General features: G+C 35.0%; 6 protein-coding genes across 8 annotated transcripts; 3 read left to right on the forward strand and 3 right to left on the reverse strand.

The window, feature by feature from the left end:
* Window positions 1-1,948: 1,948 nt before the first annotated feature.
* On the reverse strand, window positions 1,949-4,371 carry LOC108852576 (P24 oleosin). The gene is made up of 3 exons (XM_018626076.2): window positions 4,101-4,371; window positions 3,288-3,573; window positions 1,949-2,438 (listed from the first exon to the last, which is right to left on the reverse strand). Exons 1-3 carry the CDS (start codon window positions 4,361-4,363, stop codon window positions 2,229-2,231), a joined length of 759 nt encoding a protein of 252 aa, XP_018481578.1. The 5' UTR covers window positions 4,364-4,371; the 3' UTR covers window positions 1,949-2,228.
* A 3,664-nt stretch (window positions 4,372-8,035) lies between these two features.
* LOC108849156 (ethylene-responsive transcription factor ERF104) lies at window positions 8,036-9,150 on the forward strand. The gene has a single exon (XM_018622669.2). The coding sequence runs from the start codon at window positions 8,142-8,144 to the stop codon at window positions 8,889-8,891; it is 750 nt and encodes a 249-aa protein (XP_018478171.1). The 5' UTR covers window positions 8,036-8,141; the 3' UTR covers window positions 8,892-9,150.
* A 583-nt stretch (window positions 9,151-9,733) lies between these two features.
* On the forward strand, window positions 9,734-10,712 carry LOC108854271 (ethylene-responsive transcription factor ERF107). Its single transcript, XM_018627794.2, has one exon. It carries the CDS (start codon window positions 9,856-9,858, stop codon window positions 10,471-10,473), a length of 618 nt encoding a protein of 205 aa, XP_018483296.1. The 5' UTR covers window positions 9,734-9,855; the 3' UTR covers window positions 10,474-10,712.
* Window positions 10,713-10,847: 135 nt separating this feature from the next.
* Window positions 10,848-13,940, reverse strand: LOC108854269 (ATP-dependent 6-phosphofructokinase 4, chloroplastic). The gene is made up of 13 exons (XM_018627792.2): window positions 13,499-13,940; window positions 13,342-13,388; window positions 13,198-13,237; window positions 13,057-13,119; window positions 12,683-12,979; window positions 12,575-12,628; window positions 12,431-12,499; window positions 12,230-12,359; window positions 12,090-12,130; window positions 11,773-11,997; window positions 11,618-11,666; window positions 11,382-11,536; window positions 10,848-11,268 (listed from the first exon to the last, which is right to left on the reverse strand). Exons 1-13 carry the CDS (start codon window positions 13,787-13,789, stop codon window positions 11,101-11,103), a joined length of 1,629 nt encoding a protein of 542 aa, XP_018483294.1. The 5' UTR covers window positions 13,790-13,940; the 3' UTR covers window positions 10,848-11,100.
* A 70-nt stretch (window positions 13,941-14,010) lies between these two features.
* LOC108854267 (putative pentatricopeptide repeat-containing protein At3g11460, mitochondrial) lies at window positions 14,011-17,638 on the forward strand. 2 transcript variants are annotated; one of them, XR_008945102.1, is made up of 3 exons: window positions 14,011-14,247; window positions 14,334-16,758; window positions 16,937-17,638. XR_008945102.1 is itself a non-coding variant. In XM_018627791.2 (2 exons), the coding sequence occupies exons 1-2, from the start codon at window positions 14,185-14,187 to the stop codon at window positions 16,530-16,532; spliced, it is 2,262 nt and encodes a 753-aa protein (XP_018483293.2). In that variant the 5' UTR covers window positions 14,011-14,184; the 3' UTR covers window positions 16,533-17,638. The 2 variants fall into 2 exon arrangements, 1 of the variants encoding a protein (XP_018483293.2); XM_018627791.2 differs by having other exon boundaries at window positions 14,334-17,638.
* LOC108854270 (putative kinase-like protein TMKL1) lies at window positions 16,528-19,097 on the reverse strand. 2 transcript variants are annotated; one of them, XM_057008823.1, is made up of 2 exons: window positions 18,328-19,097; window positions 16,528-17,520 (listed from the first exon to the last, which is right to left on the reverse strand). In XM_057008823.1, the coding sequence occupies exons 1-2, from the start codon at window positions 18,845-18,847 to the stop codon at window positions 16,958-16,960; spliced, it is 1,083 nt and encodes a 360-aa protein (XP_056864803.1). In that variant the 5' UTR covers window positions 18,848-19,097; the 3' UTR covers window positions 16,528-16,957. The 2 variants fall into 2 exon arrangements, with proteins under 2 accessions (XP_056864803.1, XP_018483295.2); XM_018627793.2 differs by having other exon boundaries at window positions 16,528-17,511; window positions 18,328-19,089.
* Window positions 19,098-21,288: the final 2,191 nt, after the last annotated feature.

Below are 21,288 nucleotides of genomic sequence, written 5' to 3' on the forward strand. Positions count from 1 at the left end.
TCAAAATTCAACAAATATGAAAACCGCCAAATTTTAATTTACCATTTAATCTTTCTAAACATATATCCGCGCGGGCGGGCGGGTCCAAAATCTAGTGTTTCCTTATTTGGGAAGATTATTTCCAAACTTGAACATCCGATTTTTATGGTTGTTTATTTTTCAGTACAAAAAATATTGCAAATTTGGAGCCTTAATAAAGCAGTATCGCTTTCAGCTTGAGCTGTTTTGAAAATGTATTAGGTGTTTTCCTTGAGTTAATTAATCAAAAATGTTACCAACAATCATCATTGATTTATAAATTTTTGATTTTGTGTTTGAGTTATAATGTGGTAAAAATCAACAAATCAAATGTTAAAACAACAAAGAAAATTGTGTGTATTAGAGTTGAATTGACTTGAGTTAGTATCTTTTTGTTTGTTGACCATGTTTTTACTTTTAAATTTACAAAAACAAAGTTAATCAATTTTTGAAACATGACCATTGTACAACATCTACTTTTGGTTTATAAATTAAAATTCTCAAAAAATTGTATTCTTTTTGAAACACATTCTCAACAATTGTATACAACTATTTTTGTTAGTCAAGACTCAAGATGTTTTTTATTTTTTATTTCCATTTAAACTTTTAAACAATTTCCTTTATAATTAAATTTTAATTATTTTAGGTTATTTAAATTTACATACATAATTTTATATGTTTAAATGAGAGATTTATTATATATATATATATATTATGTGTGTGTGTTTATGTATATTCAAAAAAATATGTTTAAATCTTCTCTATTATATTTCACTTATTAATTAATAATAACTGCTATTCTTTTTGCATTTATAATATTTATTTATTTTAAATAATACTTACTATAATTTAGACAGTAAAGGATTACCAATACATTATATTATTAGTTATTTATCTTTCTTTTCAAAAAATAGATATTGTAACTTATTTATTTCAAATTTTATCTTATATACATATCAAAACTTTATTCTATGATTATTTATTTATTTAATATAATTTATTGGTTTATTTTTTAAAAACATTTTATTATTTGTATGTTTATATTTTTAATTCTTTTATTAGTCGTATTGCATCTTATACACATCAAAAAGTTACGAATCATCATTTTTAGTAAAATCGTAACTTTTATTTTTACTTCAAACTTATTTTTACTTCAAACTTTTTTACTTCAAACTTGTTACATCCATATACAGTTTTTATGACATAATTTCTACTACATATTACATAGAATTATAAAACATACCGCAATTCAACCTTAATACTACATGTCACCAGTCGGAGTCTAAGTACCTTAAGACGTGTTGTGTCGCTTATAATCGTCACCAACGAGCCGCATGAGCTCTCTTTCTCACACTCAATTTGTAGCAAGGAGGAATTCTCTCGTGTGATGACCCTTTATTATTTTGTCATTGTTTTCTAAAATATAATTTAAGTTCTTTAACATAAACTAAGCATTTGATCTTTAATGATCTGAGAAAACAGGTTGATCATTCTCGACGACCATAAGTATCTATAAAAAATACTTATGGATCTGTCAGTAGTTCTTCATAAACCATCAAACTCTCGTACTTTGAACCATTTTTTCCTTTTTAGAAATTAACTTATTTTACAGACTTGCAAAAAAAAAATTAAACATAGGCTGCACCGTGTTTTGAGTCTACAGAAAGCGCAATCCATTGACATTGGTAGGTTATAGAAGAGGAGAAAAAGGTTTTGGGGTTGAGCACCCCTGCATCATAAAATGTTTTCTTTGTCTTTAAAATTGGTTCTCATGAAAAAACAATTACATATGAGAAGAGATTGGTGGTTCCCTACGGAACTGAAGAATGACAGATCTTTTCCCCAAATTTGTAAAGGTTATTTTGGTTGTGTTTTCCTTTTTGTGGTTAAATGGTCGTAGTGATTGTATAAGCAGCATATAGAGTTGATATATTTGTTTTCTAAATATGATATAAAATGAGTGTTTAATATGGTGTATACATGTTAACTTAGAATTCCTAGCGACGTAATAAAAAAATAAGAAAAAAAAATCCTGGCAACTAAAGTAGATGCATTCGTATAGTTGATATAAATACCAAAAAATGCAAGTAATTTTGGCTATGTAGAACAAGTTGTATTCTCATCTGACTTAGCATCATTGTGGGTATTATAATGTTACTACTCGTAAAGATGCTGCATAATTATGTAGTTGTTTTGGATAGATGTCAATGTCATATATGAAAATGGTTTGTGTATTTCTTGTCGCGCGATGTAGAATATTTATATGCAAAAGCTCCGACACGAGGGACTTTTTGGTACTCTTTCATGAAAATAGATTGTACCTTTCCAGGATCCATGGCAAATCGAAGTTGATGAGATCTTTGCAAAGTACCTGGACCGCTAGGCTTGGAGCCAATTGAATTTTGCTCCACCAGTAAAACCTATCATTAATTTATACACGAAATGATAGTAGCACTGAGATAATGTTACGGGTAAATGTGAAAAAAAAATATCTTGCTATAAGTAAGGATGTCAAAATGAGTTATAACTCATGAGCTAATTCAGCTCAACTCAGTTTTTCAAAAGCACTATCTCTATTTTCAAACTCATTTAATAAATAAGTTTAATGATCGAGTTTAAATTAGATCACAAGTTATATAAGCGATCTTTAATGAAAATGAGCTAACTCATGAGTGTATTTATACTATATATATGGATGACTTCTATTTCTTATGTAAGAAAATATAGTTTATATATCAATCATATTTATTTTAAAAAATTAAAATGTAAAAATAAAAAGTTATATATATATATAAATGTAATAGAATATCAATATCAATCTTCAAATCATATATTTTTAAAATTAAAATGTAAAACAAAATATCCGTAAGACTCCCATGCGGTATATATCTTTATGATTTGAATAAATGAAGACTTAATTTGAAGATAAATCATCTCAAAACTCTTATGTGAAATAGATTTTTGGATTATTGATTTAGTTTTGATTTAATTTACTACTAGGTATCAGTTTTATTCAGTATTCAATATTAATGTTTTGGAATTTTAATGTTTAAATTTTAAAGTATATTATGAAAATTATTCATTTTATTTTTATTTTATAATATTTTATTTTTTATATATTTGGTAGCGCGCTAACTCATGATCCAGTGATTTGAGTTTGAGTTTATATATTGAAGTTCATATTAATAAATGAACTGAGCTAACTCATAAAATACTAAAACTTGTTATGAACTGAGCTGAGTTGAACGAAGTAACATCCAGGGGAGTACCTTTGATATCTCAGGGATTATAAGTGGCCCTTCCTCCGCATGCTTGACTCCTCGTAGCGATTTTTCCTCCGCCGGATTATGATCTATCTCCGACAATTTTTCTATTTCTGACTGATTGTATTCCTCCGCCTTGTCTCTTCCCGTCGAGCTAATTTCCTCCGCCGTCTTATTTATTTCAGGCGGCCTTTCTTCCTCTGGAGGTTTATCTCCTCTGGACAGCTTCGCAATTTTATCCTCGTTAGGTCGAACTCGCGCATGCATAATGGATCTAGAGTACTCTTCTTTCCTATAAGCATATCACACATACACACAACTTTTACAAACTTCAAATATATGGTAATCTAGTCAAGAACGGGGTCACATAAGACTGCATATCATGTGCGGCATACGTTCTACTGTAGAACTTCTACAGAATCGTACTAAATATTAAAACAAAGCAAATCCTAATTTGGTAACTTAGACCATTATTTGTTTCTCAAACCATTATTTGTTGCTATAACAAAGCAAAGTCTAACAAACGAAAATAAAAATGAATGTTGTTGTATCTAAGAAAACTTAGTTTACTTCTACCTATTTTATTAATTATATCTATTTAAATCTTTAGAAATCAAAATCTATGTACAAATCTATTTATTTATTTTGATAAGTACGTACAAATTTATATGATTCCATATCAATACATATGTTTGTTGTCCGTCGTCTGTACGTAATGTATCAGCCTAACCAAACATGTCACGAATCGATGAATGTTTCAAGTTGTTTAATTAAGAAGAGCTACTTAGTTAATATTTTCACGATAAAAATCTTGATTACTTAATTAACTCCTTGTAGAGCCAGACGAAGAGGGCGATCGCCGATGCTCCAAGCCTACCAGAAGCTAAGAACCCCGTGACCAAGAAACTCGAAGTGATAACCGCCGTTACGAGAATCGGACTAAGAACTAAAAAAACCGGCGTCATAACCATTAACACCACGGCCGTACCGGCAAGTGCTAAACCGGTGAGGATCATGAGAGGCACGGCGGATATAGCTGCAGCATTAGCTAGCGGTTTATCATTTGTGCCAAAGAAATGCATTTAGTAGTATAATTTTTATACGATTCTGAGTAAAGAGTAGGGTCCAGCTTTGGAGGAGAAAAGTATAAGGTCTACGTGTACGACAAGTGTCTGAAGACAATATTTCCATGCATGCAATCGAGACATTTGCGAATGAAGTTGCTCTACGGCACGTTAATCCGTTTTTTCACGTCTTTTTTCTTCTTCTTCCGTATAAACTAATAAAATTAAGCTGAATATTAATCAAAGTGATTATTTTGTTAAATCAACTGTATGTTAAACTGAGAATCTGTTGTTATAGTTATTTATGTGGTAGTCATGCTAAATCTGCATCAGCTAGCCTCTCTTCTCCGACTACATTCAATCCTACTACTTTTGGCCTAAATGTTCATACTGGATTTGCTAAATTTAAAACTTTTGCTACTATTTGGTACTATTGGATAATTATCTCAATCATTAACCTTTTATTGATTAATTAATAATTAAAATGTTAATCTTGGCAAGTTGAAGTGTAAGCCATGTTAAAAAAAAAAAGTTGAAGTGTAAGCACCTTCGTGGAGCCAACGAAATAATTAATATTTTAGCCGTGGCCGTTGGCTTTGACGAGTGGTCGCGCCTTTAGTCATAATGTCAGAAAATTCAACCATTCATTTCTTGGATGAACAAATTCAACATTCAATATGTTGATATTCCATTGGTCAAATCCAAATGTGTTCCCTTCGGAATCATTGTTTGTTAATATTTATTCTGGAGAGTTTTATCCAAAATGAATGATCATCAGTTTGCATGGATCCTATGATACATTTGGAAAGCAAGGAACAACAAGGTTTTCAGTAATCTGGATGTTGATGCTATGAATACATTAAAGCTCGCTGAAACGGAATCTACTATGTGGGCTGCAGCCCAAGAATTGTCCACCCGACTTTCCACACCATCACAAGTACACCAGCCTCCTTCAATTCCAGGGAGATGGTGCTTTACCGATGATTCGTGGAAGGATAAGGACTCTTTCTCGGGACAAGGATGGTTTAGTACTCTGGAAGGTTATGAGGGATTAATGGGGGCACGAAATGTTCGGGCAAGTATGTCTCCCCTTCACTCGGAGGTGGAGGCTTTGATTTGGGCAATGGAATGTATGAGGAATCTACGACAGTTTCAGGTTACGTTTGCAACAGATTGTTCTCAATTGGTGAAGATGGTTTCGGAACCAGAAGAGTGGCCGGCGTTTGCAAGTTATCTGGAGGATATCAAGAGCTTACAAAGTAGTTTTCATAGTTCACAGCTCATTCATGTACCGAGGACGGCAAATTCAAGGGTGGATCGTTTAGCACGCAGTGCAAGACAACAATCGTCTTTTGTCATTCACATGGATGCCGAGCTACCAGTTTGGTGTACAGAGTCAGTATGAGTCTGTATGTTTGATGACAAAAAAAAAGATATTCCATTGGTAAAGCATTCCATTAGTGTTTTGAGTTTCCAGATTTTGCTGCAACCATATCATGTGGTGGAGAACCGAAAAACATGGTATATTGAGAAAGAAGAATGGACGGCTGTTTTGCAAGCTAATATCTTTGTGTGGTTTAAGAAACTTAAAAAAAAACTTCTAATAACTTGTATATATACCTTTTGTTTCAGTTTATTTGATGTTTTAAAAAAAAATTTGTTATAAAATATATAATGTTTCCATTTTTTTTAAATTTACTTTGATATCGCAGATTTATAGAAAGATACAGATTAATCTCCAAGATAAAGTACAATTCATGAATAATCTAACACAACAGGTGGATCGAACCTAAAATATGTTAGCGTCTCAACCGTCTCCTTACTACCCGACCACAAGGTCGCAGACATATTTTCATTATTGTATATATAAATTTAAGATTGTTTGAAATTTATAATAATTACATAAATTATATTATGATTAGTGAATTTGTTTTATTATGTTATTTTTATGTGTGACCAATATATTTTATGTGTGACCAATATATTTTATATAAAGTTTGTACATTTTAATATGTATGCATCTAATCTATTAATTTAGGGTCTTACTTTATATCTACTATGAAGTAGGCCACTTAATTAATTACTTAATGTGATATTTTGATTATTTATATTAAATCTTAATCATCAATAAAAATATCAATGATAAATATTTCTAACAGTAAACTTGAATTTTATTTATACCAAAAAATTTAAATATTTTTTTGTAAAATAATATATTAATTAATTTCGTAATTAGTAATACAATAGTATTATAGTTAATGTTAATCAAAATTTTATCATAAAAAAGAAAATAAAATTATGTTACTTTTATAATTTTATCATTATAGTCTATATTATATTCAAATAGAGGTACTCTTTGAGTTAAATATGAAACAATTATATTAAATTGGTAGATTAACTTATTTTTTAATTTGTTTTTTATTTAAATAAATTCATTATTCATCATTAAAACATCGTAAACTATCAAATATTTTATGCAAAAATTAAAATTATTAAAATATGTTAAACATTTATTTACAACTGTATATTATCTTTTTGTTTATTTTAAAACTCAAAGCAATATATTATCTAAAAATGATTATATACAAAATATAATAATATTGTTATTTAGTTCATGTATTATTTACAAAATATGTTACTAGAAAATTTGAAATTTTAGTAATTAATTAAACTTTTATGATTTATGTATTAATCCTGAAGAATATGAAGTCTAAACAATAAAATTAAAGAATTATACAATGTATAATACTAAATGTAAATCATATATTCTAATGATGATATCGAAGTTAGATATTTAAAGAATGAAATAATATGTGCGAATCAAAACTCTAGTTAACATTAAACATAAATTAAATGAAACATAAAGAGTATCTTATAGTCAAATTACATATCATAAGAATAAAAAAAAATTGTAAAAATACTACAAGGATATTTGTTTGTAGTCATACCATTGAAAGACTCCGGAGTGCAGTTTTCTCTTTTTATTTGTGCAATTTATATTGTTGATATGTTTTTTCTTTCTAGCTTTGATCTAGCTATATATGTTCTATTTTGTATGTACACTACGTTTTGCTATAAATAGTAACATAAACATGGATCGAGTATAGAATATACAGAACCAAAAACTGGATTAAACGGATGATTTTCCAGTCACTAGCACCGAATCAGAATACATCAAACTTCTTGAAGTTATAAGCTATAAATATTCTTTGAAACCACGCGTTTGTGGTCGGGTGGTGAAGACGTTCCGTGGATCCCCAAGAAACCATAATTCGAATCCGTATTACACCATATTTCTATGTGCATGGCAACCGGGACTTTCACATTCTTTTTAGAGAATGGTTTACTATTTTTTTGTCTATAAATATCCATTGAAAACTTCACTTAAAATCTCAAAACTCCTGCGAATAGACCAAAAACTTGAAACTCTGTATATTTAAAAGTCTAAAAGAAGTCATCATGATAACTTGATTAGTACTTTTAAATGACAAAAAGTCCATGTTGAGGGAAAAAGACAACAAGGAAAAACAGAAAAGAGTAAAACGACGAAATCTAATAGACAAAGAAACAAGTCAGAAGTCCACTACAATTCCAAACAACACAAGGCAGTATGATCGTTCTCGGTCCGATCCACGAAACTCCCTCGAACCCTCTCTTTCTTTCCAAAGCTCCCACCACTATATATTACCATATTCCTCATCACTCTTCTTCAGAGTACTACCACACACAGACATACCCGCAGATACATACAAAGATCAAGAGGGTCGAGTAATTAAGTTAATAAAGAGTACCGAAGATGGCAACTAAACAAGAATCTTTAGCCATCGAATTCATAAGCCAACACCTTCTCACAGATTTTTCTTCCATTGAAACCAAACCTTCCAGTTATACTCTTCATGAAACTGGCCCATCTCTCTATACCACCCAACTTCACGACTTTCAATTCGAGACAAGCCCAAGAACCATCAACAACCAGACCCATAAACCGAACTCTACTCTCAACCGTCGTAAACCACCCTTACCGAACCTATCCGTTTCAAGAACAGTCTCTGGTACGGTGAAGAAGACAGAAGAAGAGGAGAGGCACTACAGGGGAGTCAGGAGGAGGCCATGGGGAAAATATGCCGCAGAGATTAGGGATCCGAACAAAAAAGGCTCTAGGATATGGCTTGGCACTTACGACAGGGCCGTGGAAGCTGCACGAGCTTACGACCAAGCGGCGTTTCAGTTGCGTGGACGAAAAGCAATCTTGAATTTCCCTCTAGATGTTAGGGCTACGTCAGAGAGTTTTCTTGAGGAAGGGGTCACTGGGAAACGTAAGAGGGTTAAGAGTTCTCCGGCGGTGGAGGAGGACGAGAAGGCGGTAGCGGCTAGGGTTAAAGTTGAGGAAGAAGAGAGTGATGCGACGGAGGCTGAGGTTGAAGCAGTGCCTTTAACGCCGTCAAGTTGGATGGGGTTTTGGGATGTGGGAGCAGGAGACGGGATTTTCAGCGTTCCTCCGTTATCTCCGACGTCTCCCAACTTCTCCGTTATCTCTGTTACTTGAACTTCTCAGTAGTCAACGGTTGATGACGTTTTCACTTACGTCACTCAAAATTCCTTTATTTTTATAATATACAAGTATAGCAGTAGTGTACAAATATCAAATTAGTAGTTTAGTACCAATCATTTCATTTATTAATTTTTTTATAGGAAAAGTATGGATGTTGAAAAATTAAATGATACTTTGTATTTGTTCATGTTCTTATAAATTCGTTGATTGTATAAAAATATTCATGGTCACATAAGTAGTAATTTCCCATTCATATATATATTACCTCCCCATCTGCTAAATAGTCAATAGAGTATAAAATATAAACAGGCAAAATAACTAAAATAATGTAAAAGAAAACACAAGAAGTAGTTTATCAAAGTTAAGAATTTCAATATTTGAATAGTAGAACACACTAATCAATAGATAGTGCCATCTGAGATTATCTACAAAGCATCCATAAAAGGATGTAATCAACATTATCTTACATAATATTATAAAGCTAAGAGAGTTAAATTATTATTTTCGTAAGAAAGTTATGATAAATTTAAATATTATTACTAGGTCAGGAGTATAATTGTCAAGCAACTGAGCAAAGAGGGTAGGGTTTGGTTATATATGTGGAGCCCTACAAAGTTAAGTAGAAAGAAGGAAACATCAAGTTGCTTCAAATCATATACAAGCAAGTAGCTAGCAAAGACAACCCCATAAGAAAAGCAATTTGATCAACTTGACAAAAGATCTTTTAACTTGTCTCCATAAATGGTTTAATGGATAAGACTGGGGGCTCACACAGTAAACTAGAGAGACAGAGAGTCAGAGGGAGACATGTGACACCTCACACCCATGTTTGTCAAACACATGTTTATGATTTTTTTTCTGTCTTTATAAACACACAAGATAGATCAAAACTTTCCTTCAAAACATCACTTGCAAGACTTTTCTTCTTCTGTCTTGTCTGCATATAAGAAAATAAAATATGGCAACCATTGAGGAAAGCTCTGATTTGGATGATATACATAAGCATCTATTTGAGGACCTGATGATGCCTGATGGTTTCATGGAAGATTTTGTCTTTGATGATGCTGATTTTTTCTCAGGACTCTGGTCTCTAGAACCCTTGAACCAAGTTCCTAAACAGGAACCTGGTTCACCGGTTCTTGATCCAGATTCCTATGTCCAAGAGTTTCTGCAAATGGAAGCAGAATCATCATCAACAACAACAACAACAACAACAACTACAACCACAGCATCAACTGAGGTTGAAACTGTCTCAAACCGGAAAAGATCAAAGAGAGCTGAAGAGACAAGGCATTACAGAGGCGTGAGAAGGAGGCCGTGGGGAAAATTCGCAGCAGAGATTCGAGATCCGGCTAAGAAAGGATCAAGGATTTGGCTAGGCACTTTTGAGAGTGACATTGATGCTGCGAGAGCTTATGACTATGAAGCTTTTAAGCTCAGGGGAAGAAAAGCTGTGCTCAACTTTCCTTTGGATGCAGGAAAGTATGATGCTCCGGTCAATTCTTGCCGGAAGAGGAGAAGAACCGATGTACCGGAGCCTCAAGGAACAACTTCCAGTAATTCATCATCGAACTAATGGGATTGGTGATGCTTAAGTTTTAATTAGTATAGGTAAATATCTAAGTATGTGAAGTATCATGTATAGAGAGCGAAGAAAAATGTTGGATTAGTGTAGTTAATGTGTAATAAAGAGTTCCTGTGACAATGGAACTACTGTGTTCTTTCATGGCTCAAAGAGGCTCAGGATGAGTCTAAAGTATTTAATTGGTAGAGATGTCCAGAGAGTATGAATCAAAGAATTGAGTAGATGTGCAAGTTGCAAGAGGGACCAGAATTTAAAATAAATAAATAAAATGTACCCAAGTGTTGTCTCATGGTTGGGTATAAGTCAGCATTCATTTGCAAATCTGACAAGGAATTGGAAGGACCACAACGCAACAGCTAAAGATGGAGAGATATGCACTATTAAATTAGCAGAGAGAGAGAGAGAGAGACTAAAGATCTCTGTGTTTACATCTAAATCTCATTGTTGAGATTATTATCATTTTTTCTTTTTTCTTTTTTTGAGATTATTATCATTACGAATAAGCTAACCAAAGAGTACTTGTAACCAATGAAGTACTCCATGGTTGTCGATAAAAGAGATATATCTTCTATGCACATGGTTTAGCAAACAGTTGATGAAAATAAGCTGGCCTGTTTCTTAGATAGAAGAGATCTTCATGTTATCTATCTTTTCTTGAGTCTCCATGTCGATCACATTCTGCAACGCTCCTTCACCAGTCAAGAAACTCGGTTGATTTGTCGATGCAAGGAGTCTAGCCCACATCCTATCCGTTAACTTCACCGTATTCGTCACTTCTGTCACTCGCTTCACAAGTACAACATGTTGTCACTCAGTTTAAGAGCCATGGGACAAACTTGTAATGATCATGTAATTCTAAGAATATGATCAAAGAAGTAAAAAAAAAAAAAAAAGCTTACAGAAATTGGGATGTAAGCATGTCTGCTGTTAACTGGTCCAACTGTGAAACCTGAGTACCCAGCCATTGCTCCATGAACTGCACTTTGCGCAAGAAGAGTGCAATAGACATTGTCTGATGCGTTACTCGGTATTGCTCTTATCATATACGTCGGATCTGTAATAAACAAAAAGTAAGAATGTGTTCAATGAAACGCGCATGACACATACAGTGAATCTTCTGAAGATATATACATACCTATGTACTTCATGTTTATTGTCATTTTCCGAACATTAGTAAAATGATCCTGCGACATTGAGTTCACAAAAAACTCATCTTAAAAATGTTCTGGAAAAAAAAAACAACTAGAAACAATTTTTCTAACTTCAAGGAAATAATAATAATAATAATACCTTAATCTGCTGAGTCAACCATAGTCCCACATCAAGCAAGAGTCTGTTTCCTGACGCATCTTTAGTCTCAGACGCACGCATGCTTTGAGCAACATAGTCCTGTCCAGCTCCTTCGGCTATCACAATAACCATGTGGCTATTCTCCTTGAGTCGTTGTTCAATAAACTCAAAGAGCCCACCCTTCCCTTCAAGGAAGAATGGTGACTCTGGAATCAGGCAACAATCCTGCCCACACATTCCATTGTTTACTAACGCCAAATATATATAAAAACTTTATTGTGACAAAAAATTTAACAATCGCAAAAGAGTCTATTTACCACATCACGGTTCGCTAAAGTTGCAATCATAGCAATAAAACCTGCAGAGAGTTTTGTTTCCACCAAAAAAAAAAAAGTTTTAAACTTCATATCCACAAAAAAAAAGAAAGTAAACAAACCACAGAAAGAATATTTCTCACCGCTGTATCTGCCCATGAGTTTAACAATTCCAACTCCATTCTCCACGCTCTCCACTTCTACGTGCGCAGCATTAATAGCTCTCTGAGCTTCCTCAACAGCAGTGTCAAACCCAAATGATTTGTCAATCACCTAAATAAGATGTATAAGAAACTCCATATGAAAATCAAAATAGACAAAAAAAAAAAACATCGAGTTCTTACAGCAATGTCATTATCAATTGTCTTGGGGATGCCAGAAACCGCCACCTGAAGACCACGCCTCTCTACTTCCTGAAGCAAGTATCAATATAAATCACATAATGCTCACAGAACTACTAACAAGTGAAGATGATGAAATCAAATCACCTTGTATATCTTCTCTGCACCCTTTTGCGTCCCATCACCTCCAATAATATACACCTGGAAACTATAGATTAGACATAGAAAAATTGGTTATTAGTTTATGTTAGCAACCTGGTTTATTCCTCTATCTTGAATGTTATCAACAATCTTGGCTGTATCATGCCCTCCTCTCGAGGTCTGAAGAAAGGTGCCACCACGTTTATGGATATCATTAACCACTTTAGGCGTCAAAATCAGTGTGTTTTTGGAGTAAAAGCCTTTATATCCTCCCTGGATGCCAAGAATATTACTGACACCATACATATTGTTCAATCCGCATACGATTTCCCGTATGACCGTGTTAATCCCAGGGCACAAGCCCCCACATGTCACTATGCAAGCTTTTACTTCATCTGATCTGAAGTACACCTGAGAAAAAAAAAAAAAAAAAACTTAAACACAGGTTTCGAAAATATTTTTTACAAAAAAAAAGAAGAAAAACATACTCTTTCGCGAGGCCCTGCTCGCCTAAAGTGTACTCCTCGCTTACTTCCCTTCTGAACTACAATCTAAAACATGAAGAGAAAAAAATTAAAGAAGAAGATCTCACAAGTCAATATATATAATAAGTTAACATCAAAGCTTACATTTTGTGCAACCACATCATCGGAACTGACAAAGGTTCGCCTACAGAAACAGCCATAAACATTACATTATACTATACATAACAAACCCTTGAAGACATTCACTATTTTACATACTAATGCCTACGTAGAAGAAGTTAAACTTACTTAACAATGGCGTACGCTTGGCTTTCCTTCAATGGATTTGGGTACGACTGTGACATCAGAAACAAATCTTATGAAACCCAAAGTTATAACCTTTTAAATGTAAAAACTCATGATTTGAATGTACATATGCACTAAATAGACACAGGAGGAGTTTTACCGGCAAATCAGGGAGGAAGGTTGTCAAGTGAGGGACGTCTTCTAGCACAAACCCATCGTCTTCGTCTGGTCTCAATCCATCTGAGCACTGAGCTCTGATTAAGCGGTGGTTACGGTGGGAGATTCGAGGAAAGACTGAGACTTTCTTCAAACTCAAAGCAGGAACAGGAACATGAACAGGGAGACGACGAAGGACGTTGGAAGAAGAAGAAGAAGAAGAAGGGCTTATAGTAAGTGATGAAAGGTTGGGCGGCTTTGTAGTTGACCCAATAAACGAAATCGAAGCTTCCATTCGTATTTGTATTCGTACGGAGAGATGAATCCGAGATCGTGGGAATGATTTGAAGATCCGCTTGTGGGATTGATTTCAGTGGAGAAAAATAGTACAAAAAAAAAAACAGATCTTTAGTTGAAAAAAATTGTAAATATATACTCTTGTCGTTACTCGTTACACAAATTCAAGAGCTTTCTGATAATATTGGAGGAAATCGATAATGATTATAAAAACTCAGAAGACGTACAAACAAAGAAAAACACATGCCGTTTCTAGTAAATGTGTTAGCACTGCTTGCCGTTTTATAACGTTTTTTTAGTTCGGTACTTTCGTTGAACGTAAATCCTCTGTTTTTCCCCGGGGAATTAATTATCCACTCCTTGCCGGAATCCTCTCTTACTGGGACATCTGAGATGAGCACCTCTGTCGGGATATCGTTTCCTCTGACCATTAAACTACCTGAAGCTCCATCATCTGTAATAACTCTATCTCTGTACTCCTTTTATCTTTAAAGCAGCTTCCTTTTTTTCATTCATGACGAGTTTCGATCTCGTGTTCCCAGACAGGAACCTCATCGGTGTTTCCACCATCACAGACCAACCAAAACCCCAAAGAAATCTCAATCTCATCATCTTATCCAGTTACATCACTGACAGAGCTTTTACGAGATTCTGCAGACCAAACCTGCCTTCAGAAAACGAAATCGATTCACGGGATCGTCGCCAAGTCTCACCTCACGTCGAAACCCTTGACGCTGGTGCTGAACCAGATGGTCATCGCGTATTCCAAAAGCTCGGACTTCCGCTCCGCGCGCCAGGTGTTCGACGAAATTCCCCACAAGAGCGTCTTCTCGTGGACCGTGCTGATCGTCGGAGCGAACGAGAACGGGTTTCACCGCGACGGGTTCGGCTACTTCGTCGAGATGATGCGCCGCGGCGATGTTCCCCCCGACGAATACGCTCTTTCCGCCGCGGCGCAGGCGTGTGCTGGCTGCTGCCGCTGTGTGGACGACGGCGGCGGCGTTGTTGAAATGGTTCACGCTCAGGTTTTGATCCGCGGGTTTTCTTCGTCTCTTGCGTTTGTTGTTGTTAACACCTCTCTGCTTAGCGTGTACGCTAAGCTGGGGAGGGTTGGGGATTCCGTTAAGGTGTTCCTCTCCATGGAGAGACGTAACGAGGTTTCGTGGAACGCGATGGTATCAGGGTTTGTGTCGAACTGTTTCTACTCGGAAGCGTTCGTTAGTTTCTTGAGGATGCTGGACGAAGGGGTTAGACCGAACGTGCCGTGTTTTATCAGCGTTTCCAAAGCTGTTGGGAAGCTGGGGGATGTTGAGAAAGGTAGATACGTTGCTCGTGTTGCTTTAGAGATGGGTTTGCAGTCGAACGTCCACGTGGGAACAGCTTTGATTGATATGTTTGCGAAATGTGGATGCTTAGCCGAAGCGAGGTTTGTTTTCGAGTCGAGTTTCTCTGGATGCGGAGTTAATTTACCGTGGAACGCTTTGTTATCTGGTTATACGAGTTCTAGGGAGGGAGAAGAAGCGATGTTGCTGTTCCTTAGAATGTGTCAGAATGATGTCAAGCGAGATGTATACACGTATTGCAGTGCGTTGAATTCGATTGCTGAGATGAGGTCTTTGGGATATGTAAAGCAGGTTCATGGAATGATCGTGAAAGGTGGGAGAGAAACGAGTGGTGTGAGTCTTTTCAACGTCTTGATGGATGCATACGGAAAATGCGGCGAACTTGGAGCGATGAGGAAGCTTTTTGATATTACTAAGGAGGAGGAAGCTAACCAGATCTCATGGACAACGCTCGTGACAGCTTATTCTCAGTCTTCTGAGTGGGAGGAAGCTCTAAGCGTTTTCTCCCAGATGAGAGAAACGGGGTTTCAACCCAACCACGTCACGTTTTCAGCTGTGCTTGCGTCGTGTGCTAGCCTCAGTTTTCTTGAATACGGGCAGCAAGTACACAGCTTGGCGCACAAAACTGGCTTCGCCGAAGACAAATGCGTCGAGAGTGCTCTCATCGACATGTACGCGAAATGCGGTAGCGTGAGAGACGCCATCAAGGTGTTTGAATCTTTGGAAGACCCTGATGCCATTTCATGGACGGCAATGATATCTGGATACGCCCAACACGGCATGGCGAAAGACGCCTTGAGACTCTTTAGAAAGATGGAGCAGCTAGTCTTTCCAAAACCCACTTCTGTTACGTTCCTGTGTCTTCTGTTTGCTTGCAGCCACGGAGGACTGGTGGATGAAGGCTTGAGGTGTTTTCATTTGATGGAGGAAAAATATGGGCTGGTCCCGGAGATTGAACATTACGCTTGTGTGGTTGATATCCTGGGGCGTGTGGGACGTCTGTCTGAAGCGTGGGAGTTTATAATGAAGATGCCAATAGAACCTGATGAGAAAGTCTGGTCGACGTTGCTTGGAGCGTGTAGGGTTCATGGGAACATTCGGTTGGCAGAGATTGCTGCTCAAAAGGTTATCTCTTATAAACCAGAAGATTCAGCTGCTCTTGTTCTCTTGTCAAACGCATACAGAGAAGCTGGGAATATTGAAGCTGAATTGAGTGTAAGAAATGTGATGAACTCTCAAGGCATGAGAAAAGAACCTGGTCTGAGCTGGATTACTATTGGAGGTCAAATCCACAAGTTCTGCTCTGGGGATCAACACCATCCCCAGAAGGATGATATATACAGAACTCTGCATGATTTGATGGAGAAAGTAAAGAGTAAAAAAGCATTGAATATGTGAATATGTGCTTAAACGTACACTACAAGATTAATTTCATGATGTTTCAGCGCACAATGCTATGAGAAACAACTTCAAGGACATTACATTCAAGAAACTGATGTTCTAGGGTTACTCAAGGGCCTTCTGAAGTTCTTTGAATCCCTTGTTGGCGTCTGAAAATATCTTCCTTTCTCCATCCACTATTCTGGAAGTCCTGACTAATCAAAATTTCGATCCTATCTTCTCTGTAAGTATCAACAATCTAGAACATGTGATATGTATTGTATTGTATCATCCATGTGTGAAATTTTGTTCAAGAAGGCTCTCTCCCCTGATTTATCTGCTCTACGCTGTTATCTATCTTGAAAGTATCTGAATGCTTGAAAGATTCGAACTTTCTCTTGGCTTTGTCTGTTCTGCTGCAGATTAGTCAGCTTGCTAGGGCATCATTTCTTGATCTCTTCAAGTTTCCTCAACACTTGCTTGAAGCTCGGTCTAAGAGAAGGCGATGGAGAGCAACAAGACATTGCCAGCTCAATGTATTCGACAACATATTCTTTGGTCACATCTTCCTCACCACATCTCCCAAGAATCTCAGAACGGCACAAACCCAACAATTTCTCATTGTCAAGAGGAACAGAACTAGTTGAACTCTTGTTTGTTGGCAGTTTACTCGAAACCAACTCGAGCATGATCACACCGAAACTGTAGACATCGCTCTCCTTGCTCACTTCCTTCATCTTAATCAACTCAGGCGCTTTATACCCCTCAAGAGCTGAAGCCTCTAGCACCTCTTGCCCAGCCGCAAGATTCAAGAGCAAATGCAAGCCGAAATCAGAGACTCTAGGCCTAAAACTCTGGTCCAAGAGAACATTCTTGGACTTGAGGTTCCCGTGAACGATAGGTTTCTGCGTTCCTGTGTGGAGATGGTCAAGAGCTTTCGCTATTCCGGTGGTGATGCTCAAAATATTGCTCCATTTGTGTGATTCAACATCTCCACCTGCCAAAACTATGATCTTCTTTAAGCACATGTTGAATAGTTATAATACTAATAAAAAACTAATGACGAAAGTTTTTGCTGATGTCGATGTTCTTTAAAACGAGATCTATAAAGTTTTTGTCTTTCATGGTGAGCATAAGAAAGTGGGACGTGACTGAAAAAAGTAGTTACCGACAAAAGATAGATCAATAATTGTAGTGATCCATACTACAAAAAGACAAGATCAATAAAGATCAGACCATTTCGTTTAGTTTGGATCATTACAGTTATCGAATGATTTGATGTAATACTCACTCCGTTTCACAACTATAAATCTTATACCTCTCACATATTAAGAAATAATTCATGCATAATAACAAATTTTGATTTATGTATGAAAAAATAATTGGGATACTATAACTTTAAGTTAATAGTTTTAATAAGAATTTTTTGAATTTAACAATTTATTCTTTTTAACTTATCTACTATGCATAAAAAAATCTAACAAAACTGTTTTGTATGAAACAAAGTTTTTTTTTCTCAAAACAGTTTTATCTTTGTGAAATGGACGGAGGAGAAGATATTGATAACGGTTAAGTATTTTCTTAAATGCATTGATAACTGTTTTACCATTTTCCCGGGACAATGAGAACTCAGGGCTCTGTTTGTTTCCCAGGAAACAAAAACATACTGAGAAAACAAGAATCAACAAGAAGAGAGAACCCAGACACGAAAGCTAATCCAGACAGCTAAAAAGTTATTTACTTTTCTTCGAAAAAAAATAAAAGTTTGTGTCTTTTTAGTCTTTTGCGTTCCGAGAAAAACAGAGAGACTTACATCTGATGAACTCGGAGAGATTCCCGGAGTCAAAGAAGGGATGAATCATAAGCTTCTCTCCTCTGTTTCCAACGTAGAAACCCAACAGAGGAACCAAGTTATCATGTCTGACAAATCCAAGACACTCGACGACGCCATCAAACTCCTCCGGATCTGATCTCACTGCACAGAGAGGTCGAAGGAACCTAAGCACTCTGACTTTCCCACTTCGCTGCAGACTTGCTTTGTATAATGTTCCGTAGCTTGATTTGCCGACGACTTCTCCCGGAGCTTCGAGTACGTCGCAGATCGTGAGATCTTCTCCTCCTTCGAAGATGACAAGCTCCTCCTCCTCATCCTCCTCTGTTTCTGACCCGGAGAAGTCTTTTTTCTCGTAAGGAGATTCGACGTCGTTTTGGTGTTCGTTGGACTCTGTTCTTCTTCTTTTACATAAGATGAAGATTACGAGGATGGAGATTCCGATCAAGAATGTAGTTGGTAGAGATACTGTAAGTATCAGTTTTAGCAAATGCGTTCTCATCTCATGGGAAAGGTTTCGTCCTCTCTGTTTTTGGGTAGTAAAATGAGAGATTTAAAGCTTGATTTTTTTGAGGAAAAGTTTCCTTTTTTAGGTGAGGATAAAAACTGAAAAAGCAAACAAAAAATATATGAAAAAATAATATTTTTGTTCACAGTAGTGATATCAGTACCGAGAGAGATGTATGTGAGAAATAAAATGATTAGTATATTTAAAGTTAATTCATATAAATGTAGATCTGAAAACATGTTACTTATTGTTGTATTAATGTGGACTTGTGTGTTATTTTCTTCTCTATGATTGAAATGTGTTTTATTCTCCTCTCAAGTTCCCAACCAATTGCATGTGTTTATGACCTACTCATATCCTATTTGTCTAGGTCAATTTATTGGAAGGACTAGTTTACTCTCTTGTGGTACTAGTCTTACTAGAACTAGATATGGAAAATCAACAAAGGGAAATCAAACTGATCATGGACAACACAACTTGTAATTACTTTAGGCGGAAAACATGATTTAACAATAATAAAGAGATTTTATTTGTTTATGTAATATTATTAGCCTAGAAGGCGGGCATGTTTTTGTTATAAATTTTATTTAAGAAATTTATTTTTTATATTTGTATTTTTTAATCAGATTTGTGTTTGATATTAATTTAACTTAGCACAAGTTTTGATAACTATATTAAATATGTCAAGTTGCATAACTATACACTTGTTCCGTATGTATTAAAAAAATATTTTAACTTTATTCCTAAAGTTTGAAATATATTAGATTTTTGAGTAGTTAACTAATATAATTAGTCAAAAATATTCGTACCCAGAAAAATTTATTCAGATTCAATCCAAAAATCAAAGTTTCATACTCAATTAGATATAGTCTTTATACTCGGACGGTTCTTAAAGTTTTATATCTGAAAACCAATTTCAAACCAGTCCGCACCGAAAACCGAACAAATTTTTTGAAAAATATTTGAATTTTTTTTAATATATTCTGTTAAATATGTGTGTCTAAGTGGGTTAATACAGTTTTCACTAACTTGAGATAAAATCACATTTAATAAATTTAATAAATATTTTTAATTGAATAACCTATTTAAAACCCGTTAAACTAAATAAGTTTTATATGAATATTTTTTCGAAACTCAAAGATTCACAATTTCAAAAATATCTTGAGTTTTTTATTTGGAAAATTTGAAAATATATATGGTTACAAAATATGTTTTTTTGTGTGTAAATGCCTACAAAATATGTTTTTCGTTTGTAACTACATTAAATAAGTCAAGTTTCATAACTATGCACTCATGTCATATATATGTATTTCAAAAGCTATTTTTAAAATTTTATTCATAAAGTTTGCAACATATTATATATTTTTAGTATTTTTTTATGTTATACCAGTTATAACTGCCCATATTTTATTACTGAACTTAAGTAGGTGTTTTATAAAAAATATAACTGATACACGTCTCAGGATGTCAAAAAAAAAAAATTACATCTATATATATAACTGCTTGTCGTTTGTAACTGATTAAATTGAGTGGGGGGAGACTAATATAAAAAGGAAAAATAATTAGATGCAGTTAGAGAATTAAAGTAATCCCGAGTTTATGGTTTTCGAAATGGTGGTTACAAAAAATATATTTAGATACAGTTAGAAAATATAAAGTTTATTTTTTGTGTATGTATTGTTGAAAAAATTAGTTGGACACAACCTGATATCAATTGGTCATGCTGGAGAATTAATAGAATAGATGACAATCTTTCCTCCCACAACGAATAGTCCTTATGTAGTCCCAGTCCCGCACGCAATTGTCATATACTGACATATCAAAGGTTGGAGAGGGGACCCTTCATGCCACAGGCTTTCAACAATCACAACTCACTTGAAATGTTGCTTTATGAATTATGCAACAATTTTTCCAGATTTATACTGGTTAATTTTATTACATTGACCCATTCATTCTGAAACATGGTCAATGCATGCATTGATTACAAGGGGTTTACTAGTTTGTATATTTTATAGTATAAAAGATCCATGTGGTTATTGAATGACTAGTCTTTATATTGGTCTTTCTTAGCAGAATAAGCTAGGCTAGGTCTTGACAATATCACACACCATTTATTTGTTTACTGGTCTGTATAGAACCCACACTATTTAATGGCCTATCTAGGTGTCTTGACAATATCACATAACCAGATTTGTATATGTATACTGTTATTTATTAACCTAGGCAACATTTATATTCAATAAAATCGTAGTTGACAAAAGTCACAAAATTTACGAATTGATTTTTTTCTGCATACCATTCAATTGAAACTATTCTTTTTCCTATGGGACCGATAGGTGTTAAGAAAAAACAAAAGTAGTTGGACCAAACAGAATAATAAAAGATATATCTTCTTAATGGGAACCATATAGGCCAACTTTACGATCCTATCATAT

The sequence above is a fragment of the Raphanus sativus genome, chromosome 4 (genome assembly GCF_000801105.2).
Source record: "Raphanus sativus cultivar WK10039 chromosome 4, ASM80110v3, whole genome shotgun sequence".
Classification (NCBI taxonomy): Eukaryota; Viridiplantae; Streptophyta; class Magnoliopsida; order Brassicales; family Brassicaceae; genus Raphanus; species Raphanus sativus.